The following is a 23120-nucleotide window of genomic DNA, read 5'->3' as shown; positions in this document are numbered from 1 at the left end:
GGTAAGCCTTGAGTGAGCAAGATCACTGATTTACTCTTGTGGATAATAGGAGGACTGATGATATTCAACATGAACACTTGTTTGGGAGTGTACAATTGGATAGATAGGCTTAATACTGTCTGCGTACATCCTGTCTGTGTACAGCATTGTGAGGCTGAATAAACATTAAAGCCCCCTGAATCCTCTGTGAGAGTATAATTCCACATTCTATATCTGCATCAGGCATTTATCTCTTCCATATCATTATCATGAAATCTATATTCTGTCAGCTCCCTGGCGCCATAATTTGGTTCTGAAGTATATTCACAAATAAGGTGGATGTAGATTTGAAGATGTAATGTTTTTTGTCCTGGGGAAAAATAATCATTCAGTCACTACTACACAGCAGTCATAAAAAATAGATGTGATTTGAATGAAAGCCCCGCGAGCCAATTAGCAACGGTAGTTTGAACGGGAGAGTGGGTCGATTGCTCACAGAGGAATGTGTGGGAGGGGGTGGGGGCGTTCATATACAGAGAGAAGTGTAATTTCCGGGAAATACAATTATGTTCCGACCTTGATTCATTGTCACCAGTTACTTTTCTGCACCTGTGATTCAAGATGGAATTGGAAAGTGGCATCTCTTTTTCTTTCTTTCCCCAGTCACTTACTCATTTTTTACATAATGGTTGAATTACAGTATATTCCATGTTTTACATGATAGACAGGTATCGACAGTATCGACCCAAGGTGTCTGTGCAACATCAGAGACTATTTGAGAGACTAACTTCAGAGACTAATCAACATTGTTTCCATTTCATTTCAACAGACACATTCTATGTGATTACGTTGAATCAATGTGGAAAACTGATTGGATTTTTAAAAAGTCATCAAAGTAAGGGAATTTCTCCATTTTTTCAGCCAACGTTTAACCTAAATCTAATGACATGTTGTTGTTGATTTCAAATTGAATTCAGGTTAGTAGACAACTCAACCAAATGTGAATCAAAACTAGAAGTTTAAGTGAGGTCTGTGCTGTGCCCAGAGGATAGGAATTAGCTTGAGGAGGTATAGCAAGTTTATGGTCTCAGCCAAGGTTTTTCATCATGTAAGGGTGTCTCACACGTTAATGGCTGAAACTCTTAAATGAACTCTTGAAAATGTAATGACTCATAGATAGGTCATGCAGCCACCTACCTCTGCATTTCTTATAGTCAACCATTTTCCAGCAGGCAATCTTAGCATTCCCGCTGAGAAAAAATGATTACTCTTAATGAACCGTAGATGAGAGGGAATGGTTTGCACGGGGTCAAATGGAACCACTGATGCCACCGTGCAGAGGGCAGTCAAAGCCGAATAGTAATGCTATCATACCAAGACGATTGCCACTCGGCAATAGAGGCCTAGCGCTGAGCCCTAAGCACAGCACGGAAGCCCATATATTAGATCGCACATGATGAGAAAAGCCTAGCAGTCTGTACAGTACAGGGGGCGGATGAGGGGAGGGGATGTTTGCATTACGCGTACAGTAGGAGTGGCAAGCCTAGTCCGTTCCTTCGCGCACAATGAACTGTAGACTACAGCTGGCTGTTACTTCTAGTCTATGAGACCGGGCTGGGCTACAGGAGGAACAAAACAAGTGACAGTTTACTGTGGTGGTCTTACCTACAGTTCAAAATCCGCCACCTGATCTGCTATGACAGCGATCATGGGACTCTCAAATCCAGTTCGGAAAGAAGGTAAGCACAGCGCAAACAAAGGATGTCTTGCCACTCATGGATAACCACCGAGCCAATTTGACCAGACGTGTTAATTCCAAACTACTATATTGATAGTAAATGCAACTTATTATTTGAATTAATTCCGTTTTCTGTCAAATTACAGGAATAAGATGTGTTGATATGTGGACACGCACTGGCGGCGCGCTCGGTGGTCGTGTTTGATGTAACCTACCTTTGACAGGTTCTGGTCAGAGCCCTGTGCAGACGTGTCGAACCAAGCACTGTTGTAGAACCGAGGTGAGGTATTTTATTAACTACCATAATTATTAAATGCTTAATACATTAGTAACCCTGACAACGCTGTATATATGTCCGTAGTAGCCTATATGACTGAACAGACAAGGCTATTAGACAACCAAACTGGGTTCATGTATGGTCGGAGTCTGTCAGGGGGGCAAACTTTATTTGCATCAGTTTTGCGTAGCCGATATGATGCCGGGATGTTAGGCTATGTGTCTATTAAACTAGTGAAGTCAACATACGGACAACTTCGTTTATTGAGGTTTCCATTTGTTGTGGTTCTAATTAAAACCAGCGGGTAATGTGAGCTAACCTAACCTCGTCAATCAATTAGGCTTTTAAAAGGCATGCATTTGAACAGTAACTAGTAGGCAACTAGAAGCCTAGCATAAAAAAATGAACAAATGATTTCTGAAAGAAATCTACTTAATTTGGGTATAAAAGTTGACTAATTACTGATACATTGTTGACGCCAATGGACAATTTAAAACATTGTAATACATTGTTAATTTATACTGTATTTATTTTCTATCCCATTCATCCATCCCCAATTTGTCTACGCTCTTTCTTTCAGTCTCTTCCCCGCTCTCTCTCTCTCTCTTCTCCCCTCCTCTTTTTTTATTCTCTCGGCAGTTTTTAGTGTGTTGCTTTATCGCCCTGTTTTCATGTTGTTTTTCAGCAAGTGAGTGAAAACGTGCCCACATGTTCCTCTTACGCGTTTCACGCTCGCCTAGGATTTTGACAGCTAGTTCAATTCTTTAGCCTACCCAGTACCCACGTGTAAACTACAATTTAAAACAGCCCCACTCTTCCCACCTGCACAGCATGGGAAGTGTTCCTGTATTATTTCTTACCCCATTATTAACGCGCTCTGCTTTAATTACGCCTTGCTGCTGTTTGTCATCAACGATTCACATTCTGAATAAATAATAATTCCAGATCTGACAGTCAACTGCGACTATGCCCTGGGCGCTGTGTTGAAGACATCCTGTTATCCATGTCAAGGATGTTTAGAATAAGAGATTTTCTATAACTATTCACACGTTGTCAAATTGGTTATATTTTTTACATAAAATATTCAGGAAATTCTAAAAGGAAGGCATGGCTGCTCAAGAGCAATTAACATGCTTCAGATTTGATGACAGCGAATTGGATATCATGGAAACGTTGGAATAGGATATGGGCGTCAGATGGAATAGTTTAGATTTGTTCTTGAATATTAAATATGACTGGGAATTGCTAAATGGTTACACTGCCTACCCAGCTTAACCACTATTCATGGCTCTGAAGATGACCCAAAAGTCAGTGGGGTGTTCATCTACCAAGGCTTTGTAATGGGTTGAATTTAAAGCCTTGATGTATTATGAGTAGCTTTTGATGAAATGAACCTTGAGCATATTGCGATAACTTATTTTCAGTATGTTTTCACAACGTTCAATATACAGCTTTAGTTCATAAGATATGATATTCCAAACGTGAATGTGTGTTTAATTATTCTATCAAGGATTTTCAGCTAACACGCATTAGGAAACTCTCAAGAAGTATATATGAGCTCTGAAAATGTTAAGTACTGTTGTACTTCACGGCCATTTCAGTCATAATATTTTCTGGCCAGTGCAGAAACAGCCGCTGTTTTATTCTAGGAATGTATTCCTTTCCAATCATTTTTTTGTGTGTGTCTTTGTTTTCCAGCATTGTGATTTGTATTCTCTTTGCTGATTTAATGTAATTACTTGGCATGCATGCCTACACCTAAGGGATAATCAATTGAGGGGCGTTCTGTGGAAAATAATGAAGGACGTGGAAAGTGTTTTTCATAAGACACGACGCACTAGCAGACTGCAACTGACCTTCTATGGAGTTGGATTATTTTCCAGAGAATGTATAGCGCCCCGAGTTGATTATCCCTTTTATACCATGGCTATAATTGAACATATTTGCTGCTATAAATGTGTTCATTTGCTGATAGAAATGTGTTTAACACCCACTGACGTAGCTAGCAAGTTTACTGGATAGCTACAGTAGTTGCCGTGGTAACCAAACAAACAGACTTGCTAGTTTAGCTAACCAGGACATCAGTCCTGGCTTGCCATTATGAAAATCCAATTCAACAATGCCAATAATGTTTTCGTTTCAACCTTTGCTTTCAAAAGCAGCTCAATCATAGAGCATGTAAGAATTAACTATAGCCATTTAATTTTACCGTGCAAATATACTGTGCGTTATTGGGAAATAATGCACGCTCGAGAATGCCCATCAAGCCAATCAGAAACAAGTATTCAACAATGCCATGGTATAATTAAGCAATAGGACATGAAGGGGTGCGGTATATGGCCAATATACCACGGCTAAGAGCTGTTCTTACGCACGACGTAAGGCGGAGTTGCCATATACCACAAACCCCTGAGGTGCCTTATTGCTATTGGAAACTGGTTACCAACGTTATTAGAACAGTAAAAAAAAAAATGTCATACCGCTTTCAGCCAATCAGCATCCAGGAGCCAAACTATTCGGTTTATATTATTATGTTAACACTAGTTGGATCATTTTTCATTTTTCAAACACCTAAACCAGCTTTTTCCTGCAATCTAGAGCCATGATGGTTATGCTTACTACTATTCAAAATCTAGGTTTATTTTCCTGCATATCTAAGCATACCTCTTAAACTGGATCTTCCAGACTGGGGGTTGTTTTTTAAAGAAACGAAATATGCTTCTCTGCATCTCTGCTAAAATCTGAGTGAAAGATTGAAAGGAATGTGATCTGAGGGCCACGTTTCACTGTGTCCCCTATGGGCATAATGCCTCTAACAATTACCATGTCAGGGGCATGATGCCTCTAACTATTACCATGTCAGGGGCATAAAGTCTCTAACTATTACCATGTCAGGGGCATGAAGCCTCTAACTATTACCATGTCAGGGGCATAAAGCCTCTAACTATTACCATGTCAGGGGCATAAAGCCTCTAACTATTACCATGTCAGGGGCATGAAGCCTCTAACTATTACCATGTCAGGGGCATGAAGCCTCTAACTATTACCATGTCAGGGGCATAAAGCCTCTAACTATTACCATGTCTGGGGCATGAAGCCTCTAACTATTACCATGTCAGGGGCATGAAGCCTCTAACTATTACCATGTCAGGGGCATGAAGCCTCTAACTATTACCATGTCAGGGGCATAAAGCCTCTAACTATTACCATGTCAGGGGCATGAAGCCTCTAACTATTACCATGTCAGGGGCATAAAGCCTCTAACTATTACCATGTCAGGGGCATGAAGCCTCTAACTATTACCATGTCAGGGGCATGAAGCCTCTAACTATTACCATGTCAGGGGCATGAAGCCTCTAACTATTACCATGTCAGGGGCATGATGTCTCTAACTATTACCATGTCAGGGGCATGAAGCCTCTAACTATTACCATGTCAGGGGCATGAAGTCTCTAACTATTACCATGTCAGGGGCATGAAGCCTCTAACTATTACCATGTCAGGGGCATGAAGCCTCTAACCATTACCATGTCAGGGGCATAAAGCCTCTAACTATTACCATGTCAGGGGCATAAAGCCTCTAACTATTACCATGTCAGCCTGCTAGGTTTTGCTCTGGACATGATGCTGCAACAAGGCTCCTCATTCACATTGTTCAGTTCACCAACAGCCGTAACCACATTATACATTTTTCATATTTACTTTCCATTAATGTTGTTAGCTATAAATCTCTGCATACATTTTTTGCGATTCTAAACTTAGCCTATACGGTTCACAGAGAGAACATTTGTTCCATTCAAGGTTTAAAACATTCTCTCTCTCCCACCTCCTTATCCCATCATCAGTCAACCTATCACTGGCTGGCTTTCTATTTCCCAAAGATGAATTAAAGGGTTTGCTTGTATGCCTCATCTGCCTGAACTTGTCAATTTTAGTTCATTGGGGTGGAAACGAGGCAGTGAGGGAGAGAGATTGGGAGAATATTAAGGACTACAGGTGTTGGCAATGACAGTGATTTGATTAAGAATACAGAGGTGCTGTTCTGGCATACTGCTCATGCTCAGCCACCGCAGCCATTATCAGCCGCACTCAGCAGAGTACTGTGCGTTGGTGGAGGAGAGGATCACGTATTGAGTTGTCCTTTTCACTTTCAAATTGCCCTCAAATTAATGTCAAAAGTGGTTTATGACACAATCGCGGTGAAGAGCAAATAAGTTTACACCGTTTAATTCTGTCAATTTGTATTCTGTGTGCGGAGGAAGTGTATTTGATTTCTACATCTAATAGTGTTTCATTTTATCTGTAGCATTATACAGACAGTTACAATGATGGCATGGAAGGGAAACAGCTCAGATAAACTCCCCCAGTAACACTCACAGTTTACAGGCAACCTACAGTTGAAGTTGGAAGTTTACATACACCTTAGCCAAGTACATTTAAACTCAGTTTTTCACAATTCATGACATTTAATCCTAGTAAAAATTCCCTGTCTTAGGTCAGTTAGGATCGGCACTCTATTTTAAGAATGTGAAATGTCAGAATAATAGTAGAGAGAATTATTTAATCCAGCTTTTATTTCTTTCATCACATTCCCAGTGGGTCAGAAGTTTACATACACTCAATTAGTATTTGGTAGCATTGCCTTTAAATTGTTTAACTTGGGTCAAACATTTCAGGTAGCCTTCCACAAGCTTCCCACAATAAGTTGGGTGAATTTTGGCCCATTCCTCCTGACAGAGCTGGTGTAACTGAGTCAGGTTCGTAGGCCTCCTTGCTCACACACGCTTTTTCAGTTCTGCCCACAAATTTTCTATGGGATTGAGGTCAGAGTTTGTGATGGCCACTCCAATACCTTGACTTTGTTGTCCTTAAGCCATTTTGCCAGAACTTTGGAAGTATGCTTGGGGTCATTGTCCATTTGGAAGACCCATTTGCGACCAAGCTTTAGCTTCCTGACTGATGTCTTGAGATGTTGCTTCAATATATCCACATAATTTTCCTCCCTCATGAAGCCATCTATTTTGTGAAGTGCACCAGTCCCTCCTGCAGCAAAGCACCCCCACAACACGATGCTGCCACCCCCGTGCTTCACGGTTGGGATGGTGTTCTTCAGTTTGCAAGCCTCCCTCTTTTTCCTCCGAACATAACAATGGTCACTATGGCCAAACAGTTCTATTTTTGTTTCATCAGACCAGAGGACATTTCTCCAAAAAGTACCATCTTTGTCCCCATGTGCAGTTGCAAACCGTAGTCTGGCTTTTTTATGGCGGTTTTGGAGCAGTGGCTTCTTCCTTGCTGAGCGGCCTTTCAGGTTATGTCGATATAGGATATAGATACTTTTGTACCTGTTTCCTCCAGAATCTTCACAAGGTCCTTTGCTGTTGTTCTGGGATTGATTTGCACTTTTCGCACCAAAGTACGTTAATCTCTAGGAGACAGAACGCGTCTCCTCCTTGAGCGGTATGACAGCTGCGTGGTCCCATGGTGTTTATACTTGCGTACTATTATTTGTACAGATGAACGTGGTACCTTCAGGCGTTTGGAAATTACAACTGTCAGATCTTGGCTAATTTCTTTTGATTTTCTCATGATGTCAAGCAAAGAGGCACTGAGTTTGAAGGTAGGCCTTGAAATACATCCACAGGCACACCTCCAATTGACTCAAATTATGTAAATTAGCCTATCAGAAGCTTCTAAAGCCATGACATCATTTTCTGGAGTTTTCCAAGCTGTTTAAATTACACAGTCAACTTAGTGTATGTAAACTTCTGACCCACTGGAATTGTGATACAGTGAATTATAAGTGAAATAATCTGTCTGTAAACAATTGTTGGAAAAATGACTTGTGTCATGCACAAAGTAGATGTCCTAACCGACTTGCCAAAACTATAGTTTGTTAACAAGAAATTTGTGGAGTGGTTGAAAGACGAGTTTTAATGACTCCAACCTAAGTGTATGTAAACTTCCGACTTCAACTGTATAATCCCCAATCTTCCCGGAGCACTCCTCTCAAACTTATGTCATGACTGATTTGCTACCCATCCTTAACTCAGGCGAAACCTGGATTCTCTCAGTTATGGGAGTCGGAGCTTATGGCCTTGTCTAACCTCAGTGGCAGCTATGAACTTCACTACAGCATACACACGGTACTGCCAGTAGCTATGTTGTGTAGATGAGGGGCCAGGGGAATAAGATGGGGGCTCTTTTGTCTCAGAGTTCTAGTCCAAGGGAGTTACATTCTGGAGAGTAAAAATTGTTTTAAATTATCTCTCATCCTATGGATGGCAGAGGTTTGTGCCGGGGTGGCTGTTGTGGCCTTACCTTAAGGTAATAAAAGAAAAACAGACACCGTCCTCACAGGAGACACTTCCGAAACACCTTGGGCCAGAATGGTAACAGTAAAGAAGTCAAGCAAGCCAGTGTGATACCTCCATCACACTGGCTTGCGAAGCAACTAATGGGATTTCCCTGCTCTGCTCTGACTTCTTGGTATTGGCCAAAAGTTACAAGCCAATTTACACAGAATTTGTCCTATACGAAACAGTCATAGAGGGGACCCATACCTTGTCGTAAAAGTGACTGATCAGTCACTAAGACCTGGCAATGAGTATACAGAAAGAACAAAAGTCTTTCTGCAGCTCTCTCATGTTACCCAGCTTCTCTCAGTTGTTATGCAACCATTCAGCAAATTAACATTCCTTCATCATGAAGCCCTTTGAAGAGCCATAAGACTAAATACTAAACGCGGGAAGTGACTGGACTTCCCACGGTACCGTGCTTATTTACCCAAGAGAACACCAGGATTGTTTATTCTGAAATAAGCTCTCGTAGTGGGTTTAAAACAAGTGCCAATTCTAGAGCAGTAAATCGCCCTCAGGTATCAACCATCTTCCTGCCCCCCCCCCCAAAAAAAGCATTTGACACAATAAGGCTGTGTGGGCTCTTCAAACAACCTCCGTTATACATGCCCACCTCCCCCTCAGTTCAAAACCAAGGCTAACACCCCTTCTGAACCCTCATTAGTATTCTCTGCAGTGCATTCGTAGCTGACCATTTTGGTTACTACATGTGTTATGTGTTATTTCATAGTTTTGATGTCTTCACTGTTATTCTAGAATGTAGAAAATAGTAAAAATAAAAACCCTTGAATGGGTAGGTGTGTCCAAACTTTTGACTGGTACTGTATATGAGCCAAAGGCTTATTGTGAAACATGCTAAACTCGTAGGCAGGAAGTCTCATTAAAGGCCCAGTGCAGTCAAAACCGTCATTTCCTGTGTTTTATATATTTCCACACTAAGAGGTTGGAATAATACTGAAACTGTGAAAATAAGGATAATGCCCTTTTAGTGTAAGAGCTGTTTGAATAGGCCGCCTGAAATGTCAGCCTGTTTTGGTGGGAGGGAGTTTTGGCGTGCCTGGTGACATCACCAGGCGGTCAATAACTGCTGGTGCGCGATGTCTAATATTAAGGTAGTCTCGAGGTATTGCTCGCCTGAGGTACAGTACCTCATGATAAGCTGTAGACCACACTATCTATATTTTTCATAGCCGTTTATTTACCGCCACAAACCAGCGCTGGCGCTAAGACCGTACTCAATGAGCTGTATAAGGCCATAAGCAAACAAGAAAATGCTCATCCAGAAGCAGCGCTCCTAGTGGCCGGGGACTTTAATGCAGGCAAACTTAAATCCGTTTTACCTCATGTCTACCAACATGTCACATGAGGGAAAAACAGAGGGAAAAAAATCTATAGACCACCTTCACCCCACACACAAATACGTGTACAAAGATCTCCCTCGCCCTCCATATGGAAAATCTGCTTTCAAGCAAAACCTAAAGCAGGAAGTACCAGTGACTCGCTCAATACGGAAGTGATCAGATGACGCGGATTCTGTGCTACAGGACTGTTTTGCATGCACAGATTGGAATATGTTCCGGGATTCATCCAACAGCATTGAGGAGTATACCACCTCAGTCACCGGCTTCATCAATAAGTGCATCGACGACGTTGTCCCTACAGTGACCGTACGCACATATCCCAACCAGAAGCTATGGATTACAGGCAACATTCGCACCAAGCTAAATGGTAAAGGTGACGCTTTCAAGGAGAGGGACAATAATCTGGACGCCTTTAAGAAATCTCAATATGCCCTCAGACGAACCATCAAACAGGCAAAGCATTAATACAGGACTAAGATTGAATCCTATTACACCGGCTCTGTCGCTCGTAAGATTTGGAAGGACTACAAAGGGAAACCCAGCCGTGAACTGCCCAGTGACGCGAGCCTACCAGATGGGCTAAATTCCTTTTATGCTCGCTTTGAGGAAAGCAACACTGAAGCATCCATAAGAGCACCAGCTGCCCAAGAAAGCGAAGGTAACCTACCTAAATGACTTCCGCCCCGTAGCACTCACATCTATAGCCATGAGGAGCTGGTCATGGCTGGTCATGGCTCACATCAACACCACCATCCCGGAAACCCTAGACCCACTTCACATACCGACCCAACAGATCCACAGATGATGAAATCTCAATCGCACTCCACACTGCCCTTTCCCATCTGGAAAAAAGGATCACCTATGTGAGAATGCTGTTCATTGACTACAGCTCAGCGTTCAACACCATAGTGCCCACAAAGCTCATCACTAAGCTAAGGACCCTGGTACTAAACACCTCCCTCTGCAACGGGATCCTGGACTTCCTGACGAGCCGCCCCCAGGTGGTAAGGGTAGGCAACAACACATCTGCCACGCTGATCCCCTGCTTAGTCCCCTCTACACCCTGTTCATCCACGGCTGTGTGGCCAAGCACAACTCCAACACCATCATTAAGTTTGCTGATGACACAACGGTGGTAGGCCTGATCACCGACAACGATGAGACAGCCAATGGGGAGGAGGTCAGAGACCTGGCAGTGTGGTGCCAGGACAACAACCTCTCCCTCAACATGAGCAAGACAAAGGAGATGATTGTGGACTACAGGAAAAGGAGGGCCGAGCACGCCCCCATTCACATCGACAGTGCTGTAGGGGAGCGGGTCAAGAGTTTCAAGTTCCTTGGTGTCCACATCACTAACAAACTATCATGACCCAAACACACCAAAAAAGTAGTGAAGAGGGCACGACAACGACTTTTCCCCCTCAGGAGACTGATCCCAGATCCACAAAATGTTCTACAGCTGCACCATCGAGAGCATCCTGACTGGTTGCATCACCGCCTTGTATGGCAACTGCTCGGCATCCAACCAAAAGGCGCTACAGAGGGTAGTGCGTACAGTCCAGTACATCACTGGGGCCAAACTTCCTGCCATCCAGGACCTATATACTAGGCGGTGTCAGAGGAAGGCCCAAAATATTGTCAAAGACTGCAGTCACCCAAGTCATAGAGTGGCGCAGCGGTCTAAGGCACTGCATCTCAGTGCAAGAGGCGTAACTGCAGTCCCTGGTTTGAATCCAGGCTGTATCACATCCGACCGTGATTGGGAGTCCCATAGGGCGGCGCACAATTAGCCCAGCGTCGTCTGGTTTTGGCCGGAGTAGGCCGGAGTAGGCCGTCATTCTAAATAAGAATTTGTTCTTAACTGTCTTGCCTAGTTATATAAAGGTTAAAGGAGGGTCAAGTCTAGGTCCAAAAGGCTCATAACAGCTTCTACCCCCAAGCCATAAGACTGCTGAACAATTAATAAAATGGCCACCTGGACTATTTTCATTTTACACTACTGCTACTCAATATTTATTATCACTTTACCCCTACCTACGTGTACAATTTCCTCGACTAACCTGTACCCCCGCACATTGACTTGGCACCGGTAACCCCTGTATATAGCCTCATTATTGTTATTTTTTATTTATTTTTTATTTTATTTTATTTAGTAAATATTTTCTTAACTCTATTTTTTTTAACTGCATTGTTGGTTAAGGGCTTGTAAGTAAGCATTTCACGGTAGGGTCTATACATGTTGTATTCGGCGCATGTGACAAATAAAATTGGATTTGATTTGAAATTAGTTAAAGACATCCTCCAGCTAACTTTAACTGTTGAAAAGTCTCAAGTATAAATACTGTAAAGTACACACACTAAGGGGTAAAACAAATATGTTAAAAGCAATATAGTGTTTTTTAGAAAGAACTGAAAACTTCAAGGAGTTGGTCTAATGGGAATCTGTGATGTCATCGGTCTCCCCTCTTGCTTGAGGAACAATAGAGGAGCAATAGAGAACAAAAGAGGCAAGCCCCCCCCCCCCCCCCCACTTGAGCTGTGCCTCTTGGGATGTGCCTCTTGTTAAGTAAATCAGGTGTTAAATGAGGTGAAAAGGAGACCAATAAGAAAGAGATTTCAAAACCTCTCTACCAATAAGAGCTAGTTTTCATGTTTTCCCCTTTCCACTCAGACCACTCTTAGTAACATTTTTGCTTGGGAAATTGCTCTTCGCTAAGAAGCTAGTTTTATTTTATTTTTGACAATTTTAATTGGAAACAATCACAGTAAGGTACTTAATTTCAACCCAGAAATGATTTGATATTAAGATATCCACGGTTGCATTAGACATTTAAGATCATATCTAGCCATGTAAATGATTATGATCATATCTAATGATGCTATACAAGCCGTTTTAAAATAAAAAATAGCAATTACAACTCAAGTTCTCTCAAGGGCAGAGTGTTTAAGTGTGGTACAAAGCCCTTAAAGATAGTGTGTAGACTACAGTGTGAAGTGGGAATGCAGTGAGTCTGCCTGGCTCTCGTTTCAGCCTCATTCACTTCCTTCCTTTTACCTCCACTCCATTCTCTTTCTTTTCACTTCTTCTTTCTTGCAGTATTCTTTAATTCTCGTCTACCCATTCTCTCTCCCAACTGCTGTTCTCTTTGCCTATGTAATTTAATGGCTGAGGGGAGTGAGCTCAAACATCCTCTCTCTGTCCTGGCAAGTCTGTCTGTCTCTCTGTGTGCCTGTGGCTCTCAGTTTGTACTGGACAGGTTATTTCATTATAAAGTATTACACTTCAATGAAGCCATTATACCCTCATCATCCTGAGCCAAAATGGGAACCCAGATGAAATGAGAAAAGTGACTAGGGAAAGAGACTGAGGAGCAGGGGAGAGTGATACATGGAGTGAGAAAATAAGAAGAAAAAAGTAGAGAATCACTGGTGCTCTCGACAAGATTCTCACGAAGGCGACACAGAGAATGAGACTTCATCTTTTCCTCGTACTGGTGACATGACATTTCATCCCAGCAGGCTGGCCTCCATCCCTTATCCCTGACAGAACCATTCTTTATTCTGGGTGGCATTAGCGCTGTAACATGCTGTGCCAGTGGAGCTGTGCAGAGGAAGCAGATGCTGCCTGGCTGCTCTGCACTGGGGTCAGTCCTGTCTTTAGGATGAAGCCATGTTGGTTGACTGAGCCTCTGGGGAAGCTACTGTGGTCAAAAGGAAAACTTGGAGAGAAACCTGTGAAAACACACACAGACATGGCCACTGCTACTGGCAGTAGTGGTACTGGTGTCAACACTAGACCTAACACTCACCGATTCACCTGGCTATTCCAGCCTCTCCACCAGTCACCATCTTCCCTCTAGCCTCTCCTCTCTGACCTTTCTAACCACACCTGTCATTTCCTTTCTAACCATGAACTCCTTCTCTCCATCTCTCTCTTTCTGTCCCTATTAAACTATTCTTTACTGTCTCTCTCGTTATCTCCCTCCCTGAAACCCTCTACCGATCTGCTCGCCAATCTACTCTGTCACCCTTGCCTTTTGCCCTGTCCAACACTACACCTTACTCTGTCCCTCTCTCTTTCCTTCTCATTTTCACTCATTTGTTTTTCTCTTTTCCCTTTCCTATATCTCTATCTACTTCCTTCTCCCTGTTTGTTTACTTGTCCCCCTCCCTTATTCCTTTTCTCTCCGTCCCCCGCCAGTCCTTGGCTAACGTCTCTCCTCCCAGTCATACATGTACGCAGCATGTTGTCCCCTTGTCTCTTTAATCTTCTCTCGTCAGGCGAGCCCACCTCTAGATGGATCAGTGGCTGATTTGTGGCCTCCCAGCGTGTTCCGTCTGTCTCTGCCTGTCCTCCCGCCACGTACCCCACAGAGACCTGCATTATTAATATGGCTTTCAGCTTTCACACATTTGCTGCTGACTAACAGGCAACTCCTCATCACACCCACACCTACTGGCAGTGTTCTACCACTGGACAGAGCATGGGGAATGGAGGCTGATCGTTTTAAGCGTATGACTTCAAAGAAGTTTAATCAGGTGTGTGTGTGTGGTAGAGAATGTTTTCATCTCAACATCTTAAACCAGGGACTTAATGAATATCTGCTGTCGGGTAGGGGTCGTTAGAGAAATATGCTGAGAGTAGGTGGTGTTAGTAATGATTAATTATTTGTCCATTATAAATTCTGGGCGGCAGTTTATAGAACGGGGGCAGTCTGGCTCAAAAGAAAGATGACTTGAGCGTTTCACTTTCAATGTGCCCCGCGACCATTACTTTGCCACCCTACTCTATAATTAACATCTATTTATTTAAAGTGTTGGGTGTTTTTTCCAGAAGCTCTGTGCCCTGTAAACATGTTTTAAGCTATGACGCTGCTGAGCTGAGAGAGAACAATTGAGAAGGGTAATGAGAGGGCTACTTCCACAGTGTTGGAAAGGGATCACAGCAGTGATTAAATGAGGGTGCGAGGCATGAGTTGATCAGAGGCTTGACTTCAGTGCCGGACAGGCTCAACATGGATGGATGGTGTTGGAGAAGAGCTCACCTCTTCCACTGAGGGCAGGACAGGATTTGACTGGGAAGACAAAAAACAATAACACAATACACTACACAGTTAGACAAAAGAGCTAAAAATGAGTTAGTCCAAGCAAGGAGTAAAATAATTGATGTTTAATAATGTGATTGGGTTTGTGTATGTGATTGAATCTACATACAGTAATGAGAGAAAATTGGCAGGGCTACTCACAGTCCTTGGAGAGGAAACATTCAATGTGCCAGTGGATGAGTGGGCACATGAGACGTGGCTTCAGTTCATGTCAGGAGAGAGTTGGCAATGGTAGTGGACTGGAGTGGTCATCACCTCTTAACCAGGGAACAGGAGGGGACATTCCATTACAGCTGCGGCATCACAGGTTTGGGAAACAAGTTTGTCCATGAAGTTAAACTTAGACATCTCAGAATTCACAAAGTCAAACACAGACTGTGATTCTCGCCCACTTGACACATTAAAGTAGCCCAAGAAACATTCCTGAATAAAGCCCTGATAAAGCCGTGGGAAAAATAGTTCTTCCTGGGGCCTGGAGTTTTTCCTTTGACAGTGATTACGTCTAGTCTATGAGAACATGCTGGGCTACAGGAGTATTGTAAAAAGGTTTTATATGGGCTATGATGGATACATTTTTTCTAATCAGATCACATAGTTATAAAAATCTCCTGAAGAAAACCCTGTCAAACTGCAGCAACCTTATACTTGTTCATATGAATTATATTTAGACTAGACTAAATACCCAGACACAGAGACAACAACTAATGGACAATAGAACTCACAGGGCGGAGCTTGCTTTATGCATATTTGCAACTGTAGGCCTCATTAAAAATGAACTCACAGTCTATGTCATCACTATTATGTTGATTGATTCATTCCAGTGAATCGTTTTGGATTGAGAAGGTTGAGGCAGCATAGCCAGCCCAAGTTTGAATATAAACCACGTTTGATCACATTCACATTTTCTCCTGACAAACAAATGGGCTATAAATACATATATGGTAGCTAGCTAAAGCTTATTTTGTCATTTTTTTATTTAACCTTTATTTAACTAGGCAAGTCAGTTAAGAACAAATTCTTATTGGCAATTACGGCCTACACCGGCCAAACCCTAACCCGGACGATGCTGGGCCAATTATGCGCCGCCCTATGGGACTCCCAATCACGGCCAGTTGTGATACAGCCCAGGATCGAACCAGGGTCTGTAGTGACGCCTCTAGCACTGAGATGCAGTACCTTAGACCGCTGTGCTACTCAGGAGCGACGTTAGTACTTTCTACTAAAGTTAGCAAGGCAAATTGAAATAAATTGCACTAACTCCACGCAAAAATAAAGTTCTAAAACCAAGAAAACAATATATAATCTACCTCCGTCACCTATAGTTTGAAAAAACTAATTTGAATGGAATAATATCCCTAAAAATGTTCAACTATCACTCTTCACTGTCATTCTCTATCCAATAAGTCACCAACTCACCAAGCTTCTCAACACATACAACCCCCATAATGCTCTGTGGCACAACTGCAATACAACACACTAGGTTCGTTCTCTGATCCTAATCCTATGATTTGATGGACAACATGTTTGTTCATATTGCCAAAGCTTTCATTGGTTGGAGGATGTCCTCCAGAAGTGGTCATAATTACAATGTAGGTCTATGGAAGGGGGTAAGGCCTAATTGCTTTCTAGGTTTTGTATTGAAGTCAATGTCACCAGAGGAGGACGGGGAATAGCTGTCCTCTGGCTACACCATAGTAATAGCCTAAAGTGTGTTGTTGAGACAACTGTAGACCTTCATTGCAAAACAGTGTGTTTTAATCAGGTATTTTGTGATGTGAATATATTTAATGTTTCATTATTTTTAATTCACTGAGTAAGATGGTCCTCCCCTTCCTCCTCTAAGGAGCCTCCACTGGTACACACAAACACGTACACAGACATATACACACACACACACTCGGAAACACACACTTAATCTTGTCATTAGTTTATCTTAAGCGCTGCTTGTAGGTCATTATAACAACAAAAGTGCAACAAGCTGACATGAGGTGAGTGAGATTGCGAGAGTGTTCCTGAGGGAGGGAGAGTGTGGCTTTCTGCCCTGTCCCCTCCCCTGCCCCCCACACTGACCACGGGAGACTGGAACTAGGAGCTTTGATCCCAGCAGCTCACAACAGCAACGTCTGTCAATACAAAGGAACAGATGGCCATGGAGCAGTATCCTTGGACTATCTGAGTAACCCTTAAGCTCACTCCCTCTCGCATTACACCTGTTAAACTGCATTTAGATACCAGTAATCAGCTCTGGAATCTACATAACGACAAATGAGGAAGCTGAGTGGTTTTGTTTTGCTGGTGGCAGACATTGCAAATCGCAGTGCAACTAACTGAGATTTGTCTCAGGTTGCTGATCATGCAATCTACATTTCCAGTAGGCTACAACCCATCTGAAGTTCAGTCGTTCTCATCTTTAGAATCTTGCAAGTCACACACTGCAGTGGTGGATAGATCTGGATTGACTGGAGCGATTTGGGAGGATGACAAAAGGCATAATGAGGCAGATTAACTTAAAAGGGTTTCACTTTATCCTTTCTACAGTGAGCCAGGAGTCACGTAGTTAGCTGTGAAAAAGAGAGGGTCATTGTGTGTGTGTGTGTGTGTGTGTTTGTGCCCCAGTATGTATGTATAACTGTGAAGTGGTTCTGAGCATAATTAATTACTGGTGTGTTCTCTGTTTGGCTTGAGGGTGTCTGCTGTTGCTGATCAATGGCAGAAATGAACCATGTCTCTGAACCTCGCCTGCCCAGGCTGACAGAGGTGAACAGCAATAATGAGTTGATATGGAGAGCTGTTCATAAAAGCTAGGCTCTTCTATATGTAGGCTCTTCTATATTTTATGATGAATTTCTGGTATTACTAAAAAAACACCACACCTCATTTCAGTTTGATATGAAATGTCACAGGTTTGTCGCTAGTCCGCTACACAGTGGAATTTGAACAATCTTTCATGCAAATATGCTTTTATGTTTTCCAGCTAGAAAGTGTACTGTTTGGGGCCAGAAACAGCGACTGTGGCCCAAAGCTTCGAGGCCATGAATTGCTTCAAAAGGCGTTTTGGACAGGATGTGGAGAAACAGGATCAAAAGCTGTCAAAACCAAGATGGGATACCCCCAAAAACAAGGTGACGGAAGTTTTGATGGAATGTATCAATTTAGCAATAACTTACCTTGTTAAATCACACAGTCATTAACCCTCTTCTTTCTTTCTCTTTCTTTCTCTCACATGAACAACACACAGGTGCCCACAGACCGGACCATGGTGGTGGATGGCAGGCAAGGTGGGGGCGGTAAAGGTTCCAACCGTTCAGGACGTACCATGAGGAAACGGCGCCAGCGCTACGTGGAGAAGGACGGCAAGTGCAACGTGCATCACGGCAACGTGCGCGAGAAATACCGCTACATGACAGACATCTTCACTACCCTGGTGGACCTGAAGTGGCGCTTTAACCTGCTGGTGTTCACCCTGGTCTACACAACCACCTGGGTGTTCTTCGGTCTCATCTGGTGGCTCATCGCCTACATCCGCGGAGACCTGGACCACACCGATGACGGAGACTGGATCCCCTGCGTCAACAACCTCAACGGCTTCGTCTCCGCCTTTCTCTTCTCCATCGAGACGGAGACCACCATCGGCTATGGCTACCGGGTCATCACTGATAAATGCCCAGAGGGGATTCTCCTGCTTTTAGTCCAGGCCATCCTGGGCTCCATCGTCAATGCCTTCATGGTGGGATGCATGTTCGTCAAGATCTCCCAGCCCAAGAAGCGAGCCGAGACGCTCATGTTCTCCCACAAGGCGGTGATCTCTGTGAGGGACAGCAAGCTTTGTCTGATGTTCAGGGTCGGAGACCTGAGGAACTCACACATCGTGGAGGCCTCCATCCGGGCCAAGCTGATCCGCTCCAAGCAGACCAAGGAAGGGGAGTTTATCCCTCTCAATCAGACGGATATCAATGTGGGCTTCGATACGGGGGACGACAGGCTCTTCCTGGTGTCGCCACTCATCATCTGTCACGAGTTCAACGAGGGCAGTCCCTTCTGGGAGATCTCACAGGAACAGCTGGAGAGAGAGGAGTTTGAGGTAGTGGTCATCCTGGAGGGCATGGTGGAAGCCACAGGTGGGTTCTTCTAATTTAAGGTTCGGACCGGGGGAGAGTAAGCTGATCCTAGATCTGTGCCGACAAACCTCTACCTGGAGAGATTTTTATTATAATCATAATGATGTAGAAAATGATTATTAAAATAACATTAATAACACTATAATTACAGGTACTTTAACGTATAATATGAGAATCTAATGCAGGTTTGTGTGACATTGTTTATAAGCATTCATTCACTTGGTGGGATAAAGAGGATGTAGTCGTCAGGAATCACTCGAGACTTGCAGGGTATCACCAATTAACGTTGGCTGTGAATGCACTTGACAAGGACTGCAATTACACTGGCCTAAATGGCCACAGCATTGTCCTGTACACTAATATCCTCTATTAGGGTCTTCTGGCTGCTGTGAGAAGCAGAAGGGACTCCACGGAAGCCCGTCTGTGTGTTTGTGGGAGAATCCCAGACCTGTCAATAGCACAGCCTCTGGGAAATTAAACGAGCAGAAGACGTTGAGGGAATTCTGGTCGGAATGGTGATTGAATTGGGTCGTTCCAGCAATTTTGTGAAGTGTAACTTGGACAAAAGAAACGTTTGATTTCACCCACATAAAGAGCACATGTTCAACTTAATAAAAAACTTTTATCCTCCCATTTCAAGAGGATAAAAAAAAAATATATATATATATATATATATATATATATATATATATATATACTATAGTAAGTGCCTATTAAGTGCCAAATAATGTAACAGGGTTTAACGTAACAGGGTTAACAATTTCTTCTTAAATCAGCCATAAATCCCCTTGTGACAGGGGAATGGAAGTTTGTTGTGTGCAACAGGGAGTGGCAATTGAATGCAAGCTTCCCCCCCAAAAAGTATTTGTTAAAACATTTCTAGCCTGTCTATCTACGATTGACGTGTTATGTTCGACCCTTTCAGTTTTCCACCACAAAACACCAGAAAATGGCCAAAAAGATTAGAACCAGCTTACCTGCTTTTACTCTAGGATTTGACTATTAGATGTTCAATGTTTCTGTTAAAAAGGATTAGTTTCACCATATTTAAACGAGAGTTCAGTTCACGTAACAGGGTTGACCTTAAAATGCGGGACAGATGTAAATGAATCACTAATCACATGAAATAAATAATAATCTTCAAAAATTACTTTATCAAAGCAACAAAATAACTAAGTCTTTACAATGATGGTGAAACTTGGAGACATTTTGGGATTAAGTGGGTTAAAATCCTCCTAGAAGTGACATAGGGTTGACAGAGGGACATGTCAAAATGCTGGATTTTGGCACTTTAGCAAGCCTTTAGTCATATTAAAATTCTGATTTATTGAATTTTCCATATGGTCTATATTAAAGGAAACTTAATTTAATATAACAGACTTTTAAAATTAAATATTGGTGCACAATTTCTACTTAAAATATCAAAGGGACACACATTATTTTCATGGAATGACCCAATTCCCTTTCCCACCCTAACCCTCCCACTGGCAATGATTATCGGTCCAGGAGTGGACGGTGGCAGTGAACTGAACCACTGCTCAAAGACACACTGCAGGTGATTTACCTTTGGTTTTGTTCATGAGGATGCAGACCGGGTGGGTGTTATTGCTTCACATTTGTTTTTGATATTCTACTCAATATATAGACTTTGGCTTAACAGAGGGAGAACTTTTGATCCATCGCACAGCAAGAGCTGTTTTTTCCTCAGTATCCAATGTCAATATTGACAGTTTAGTCAAGGGACAAACTAAAAGATAATGCTTTATTGAATTTTGAAAAGCTACCGACAACAGTTTGTTGTTTTGCTCTTTTCCCTCAGGGATCAAACCCAATCAGGCCTTGATGTGGGATTTGCCTGAAGTAGGAAAGAGTTTACTGGTTTGCTGTTAATCTCTCAGGTGCTTAAAGAATGGGAGCTTCTGCAACGTAGATGCAGGGAGTCAGGAAGCAAGTGCAGTTGGTGAGATTAATAAGGAAGAACATGACGATATACAAAACAAGAGCAGCGTACTGGGAATGAAAACCAAGACTGCCTGAAGACTGAGACTACTGAGGGCTAAATAAAAGGGAAGTAATCAAGGTACTGATGAAGTCCGGGTGTACATAACAATGGGGAGCAGGTGTGCGTAATGATGGTTGCCAGGTGTGATGCTTCATGAAAATACATAGGCTAATTGGTATGTTGATTGTATATTAAAAATCATCACCAGGCACAGTATGTAGGTATCCCACTGTATACATGATACCATTGATACAATTTGCAGTATTTTTTATTCATTCAGCGTGCTGTTTACATTTAAAGAATTCCATCAAAATCATTATAATTTAATACATTTGCTGCAAGTGAAATGCAAATGAAGTTATATACATTTACATTATGGCTGCTGAAAAAAAGAACTGTTGATACATTACAAGGTTGTGAATCCTCCAACCCGCAACCCCTTACTTCTCTTAATATCTGTGTGTGTGCGTGTGTGTGTGTGTGTACATTGGTCTGTCTGCCTTGATATACTCCTGGTGCTGGCTGTGCATGGTCTGTCGGTTTGTTTCTTCATTCCTGTGGATAATATGTACTGTAATTGATGTGGCTCTTCACGGTTTACTTGAGCAGAGGATGAAAATACTCACAAGCTATTTATAGGCAATCCACGTATAAATATTCAGAAAGGTGTGTGTGTGTTTATCTGTGTGTGTTTCTGCATCTGTGTGCTTGATGTGTGTACACGTGTGTGATTGAAAGAGAAGATGCCCATCTCTTTATTAGAACCACTCGTCAGCCTATTTCCTTTTCCCTAGTGAGATCCTGTCTCTCTCTGTTGTCTCAGTTGTTTTAGTACAACCCTGGAAACCCTGCTAAAATGTTTGCTCAATGAAAGGAGTACAGCTCATTTAAAGTCAGGAAGACAAAGCATAGTGAATCTTAATTAGATCCTCAAATCACACCGACGCAGCTTGGATCCAGGTCTTAGTATAGTTCCATGACAAGGGCCTTTAAAAAAACAACAACACTTAGATCGTACCCAATCACACAGTCGTTTCAAGTTCCTATCCTCTATTTCATGTCAGTAATGTCTGTCTCCCTCCCCCCTCTCTCTCTCCAGGAATGACATGCCAGGCGCGCAGCTCTTACCTGGACTCAGAGGTCATGTGGGGGGAGCGCTTCACCCCTGTGCTCTCCCTAGAGGAGGGCTTCTACGAGGTGGACTATGAATCCTTTCACCACACCTACCCTACCCCGACCCCCACCTGCTCTGCCCGAGAGCTGGCCGAGTTGGCCAAGAAGGGAGAGGCCATCCCCCTACCTCCCCAGTCCCCACCTCCAGTCCTGGAGCCACCCCCACCACGTCCAGAGAAGGAGGAAGACAGAGGGGAGGAAGAGGTTGGTGTGGAGGAGCTAGGGGATGGAGAGGAGGATAACGTTAGCAATGGAGATGCCAACAGGATGGATGATGGGCATGAATGAGTGTGCATTGGTGAAAACACAAACCATGTCATCCGATGATGCTGCTCACTGGTTTAAAACAAGTTCATATATGGAAACGAGGCAACAAGAGGTAAGATTTAAAAACCACAACATCATGAAGATAGGCAAGAAGTGCTTGTGCAAGTGACTCAATGTATCAAATGGCTTTGATATCAAACTTCATCAACTGATGAGTGTCAAACATAAACTATGATATCCTATAGTTTTTGACTACTATTGGAGGGACCAAAGGTAAGTCTTGACGTGGACTCATCATTTTTTTATTACAGCATTTAGTGCCAATATTCTGATCTAAAACAACTTGGATAACTGGGTTAATATGATTTAAAAAGTTTCAAATAATGGTATGTACATTTTTGAATACATTGTACTAGACTAGAGCAATGTGTGTAAGAATGAATGTGAAAGAGGATGAATTAAAGGAGGCCTGGCCAAATGCCCTTCCATTTCAAGTATTTTGATACACACGTTTTGCTTACGTGTTCATTTTCGTGAATGAATATTTACCTTGTATTGAAATCTTAAATCACTAAGTTTGAAAGGCCTTAGCCTTTGAAATAATTGTTTAAAGTTATGGTTTGGATTTCTTGCACCATTTTGTTGGCTTCACAAATGATCCTGTTCAAGGCATTTTGGAAGGGTTTGCTATTAGTGGGCGTTGGCAACAACCTAATAAATAATTGAGCACTTATCATGGAA

The 23120-nt window shown here is 42.6% G+C and overlaps 1 protein-coding gene across 1 annotated transcript; it reads left to right on the top strand.

The window, feature by feature from the left end:
* Nucleotides 1-1534: 1534 nt before the first annotated feature.
* kcnj21 (potassium inwardly rectifying channel subfamily J member 21) lies at nt 1535-23120 on the top strand. The gene is made up of 5 exons (XM_029743928.1): nt 1535-1718; nt 1864-1997; nt 17794-17941; nt 18058-18937; nt 22039-23120. The coding sequence occupies exons 3-5, from the start codon at nt 17852-17854 to the stop codon at nt 22398-22400; spliced, it is 1332 nt and encodes a 443-aa protein (XP_029599788.1). The 5' UTR covers nt 1535-1718; nt 1864-1997; nt 17794-17851; the 3' UTR covers nt 22401-23120.

The sequence above is a fragment of the Salmo trutta genome, chromosome 3 (assembly GCF_901001165.1).
Source record: "Salmo trutta chromosome 3, fSalTru1.1, whole genome shotgun sequence".
Lineage (NCBI taxonomy): Eukaryota > Metazoa > Chordata > Actinopteri > Salmoniformes > Salmonidae > Salmo > Salmo trutta.
This window is presented reverse-complemented; position numbering and strand designations above follow the sequence as displayed.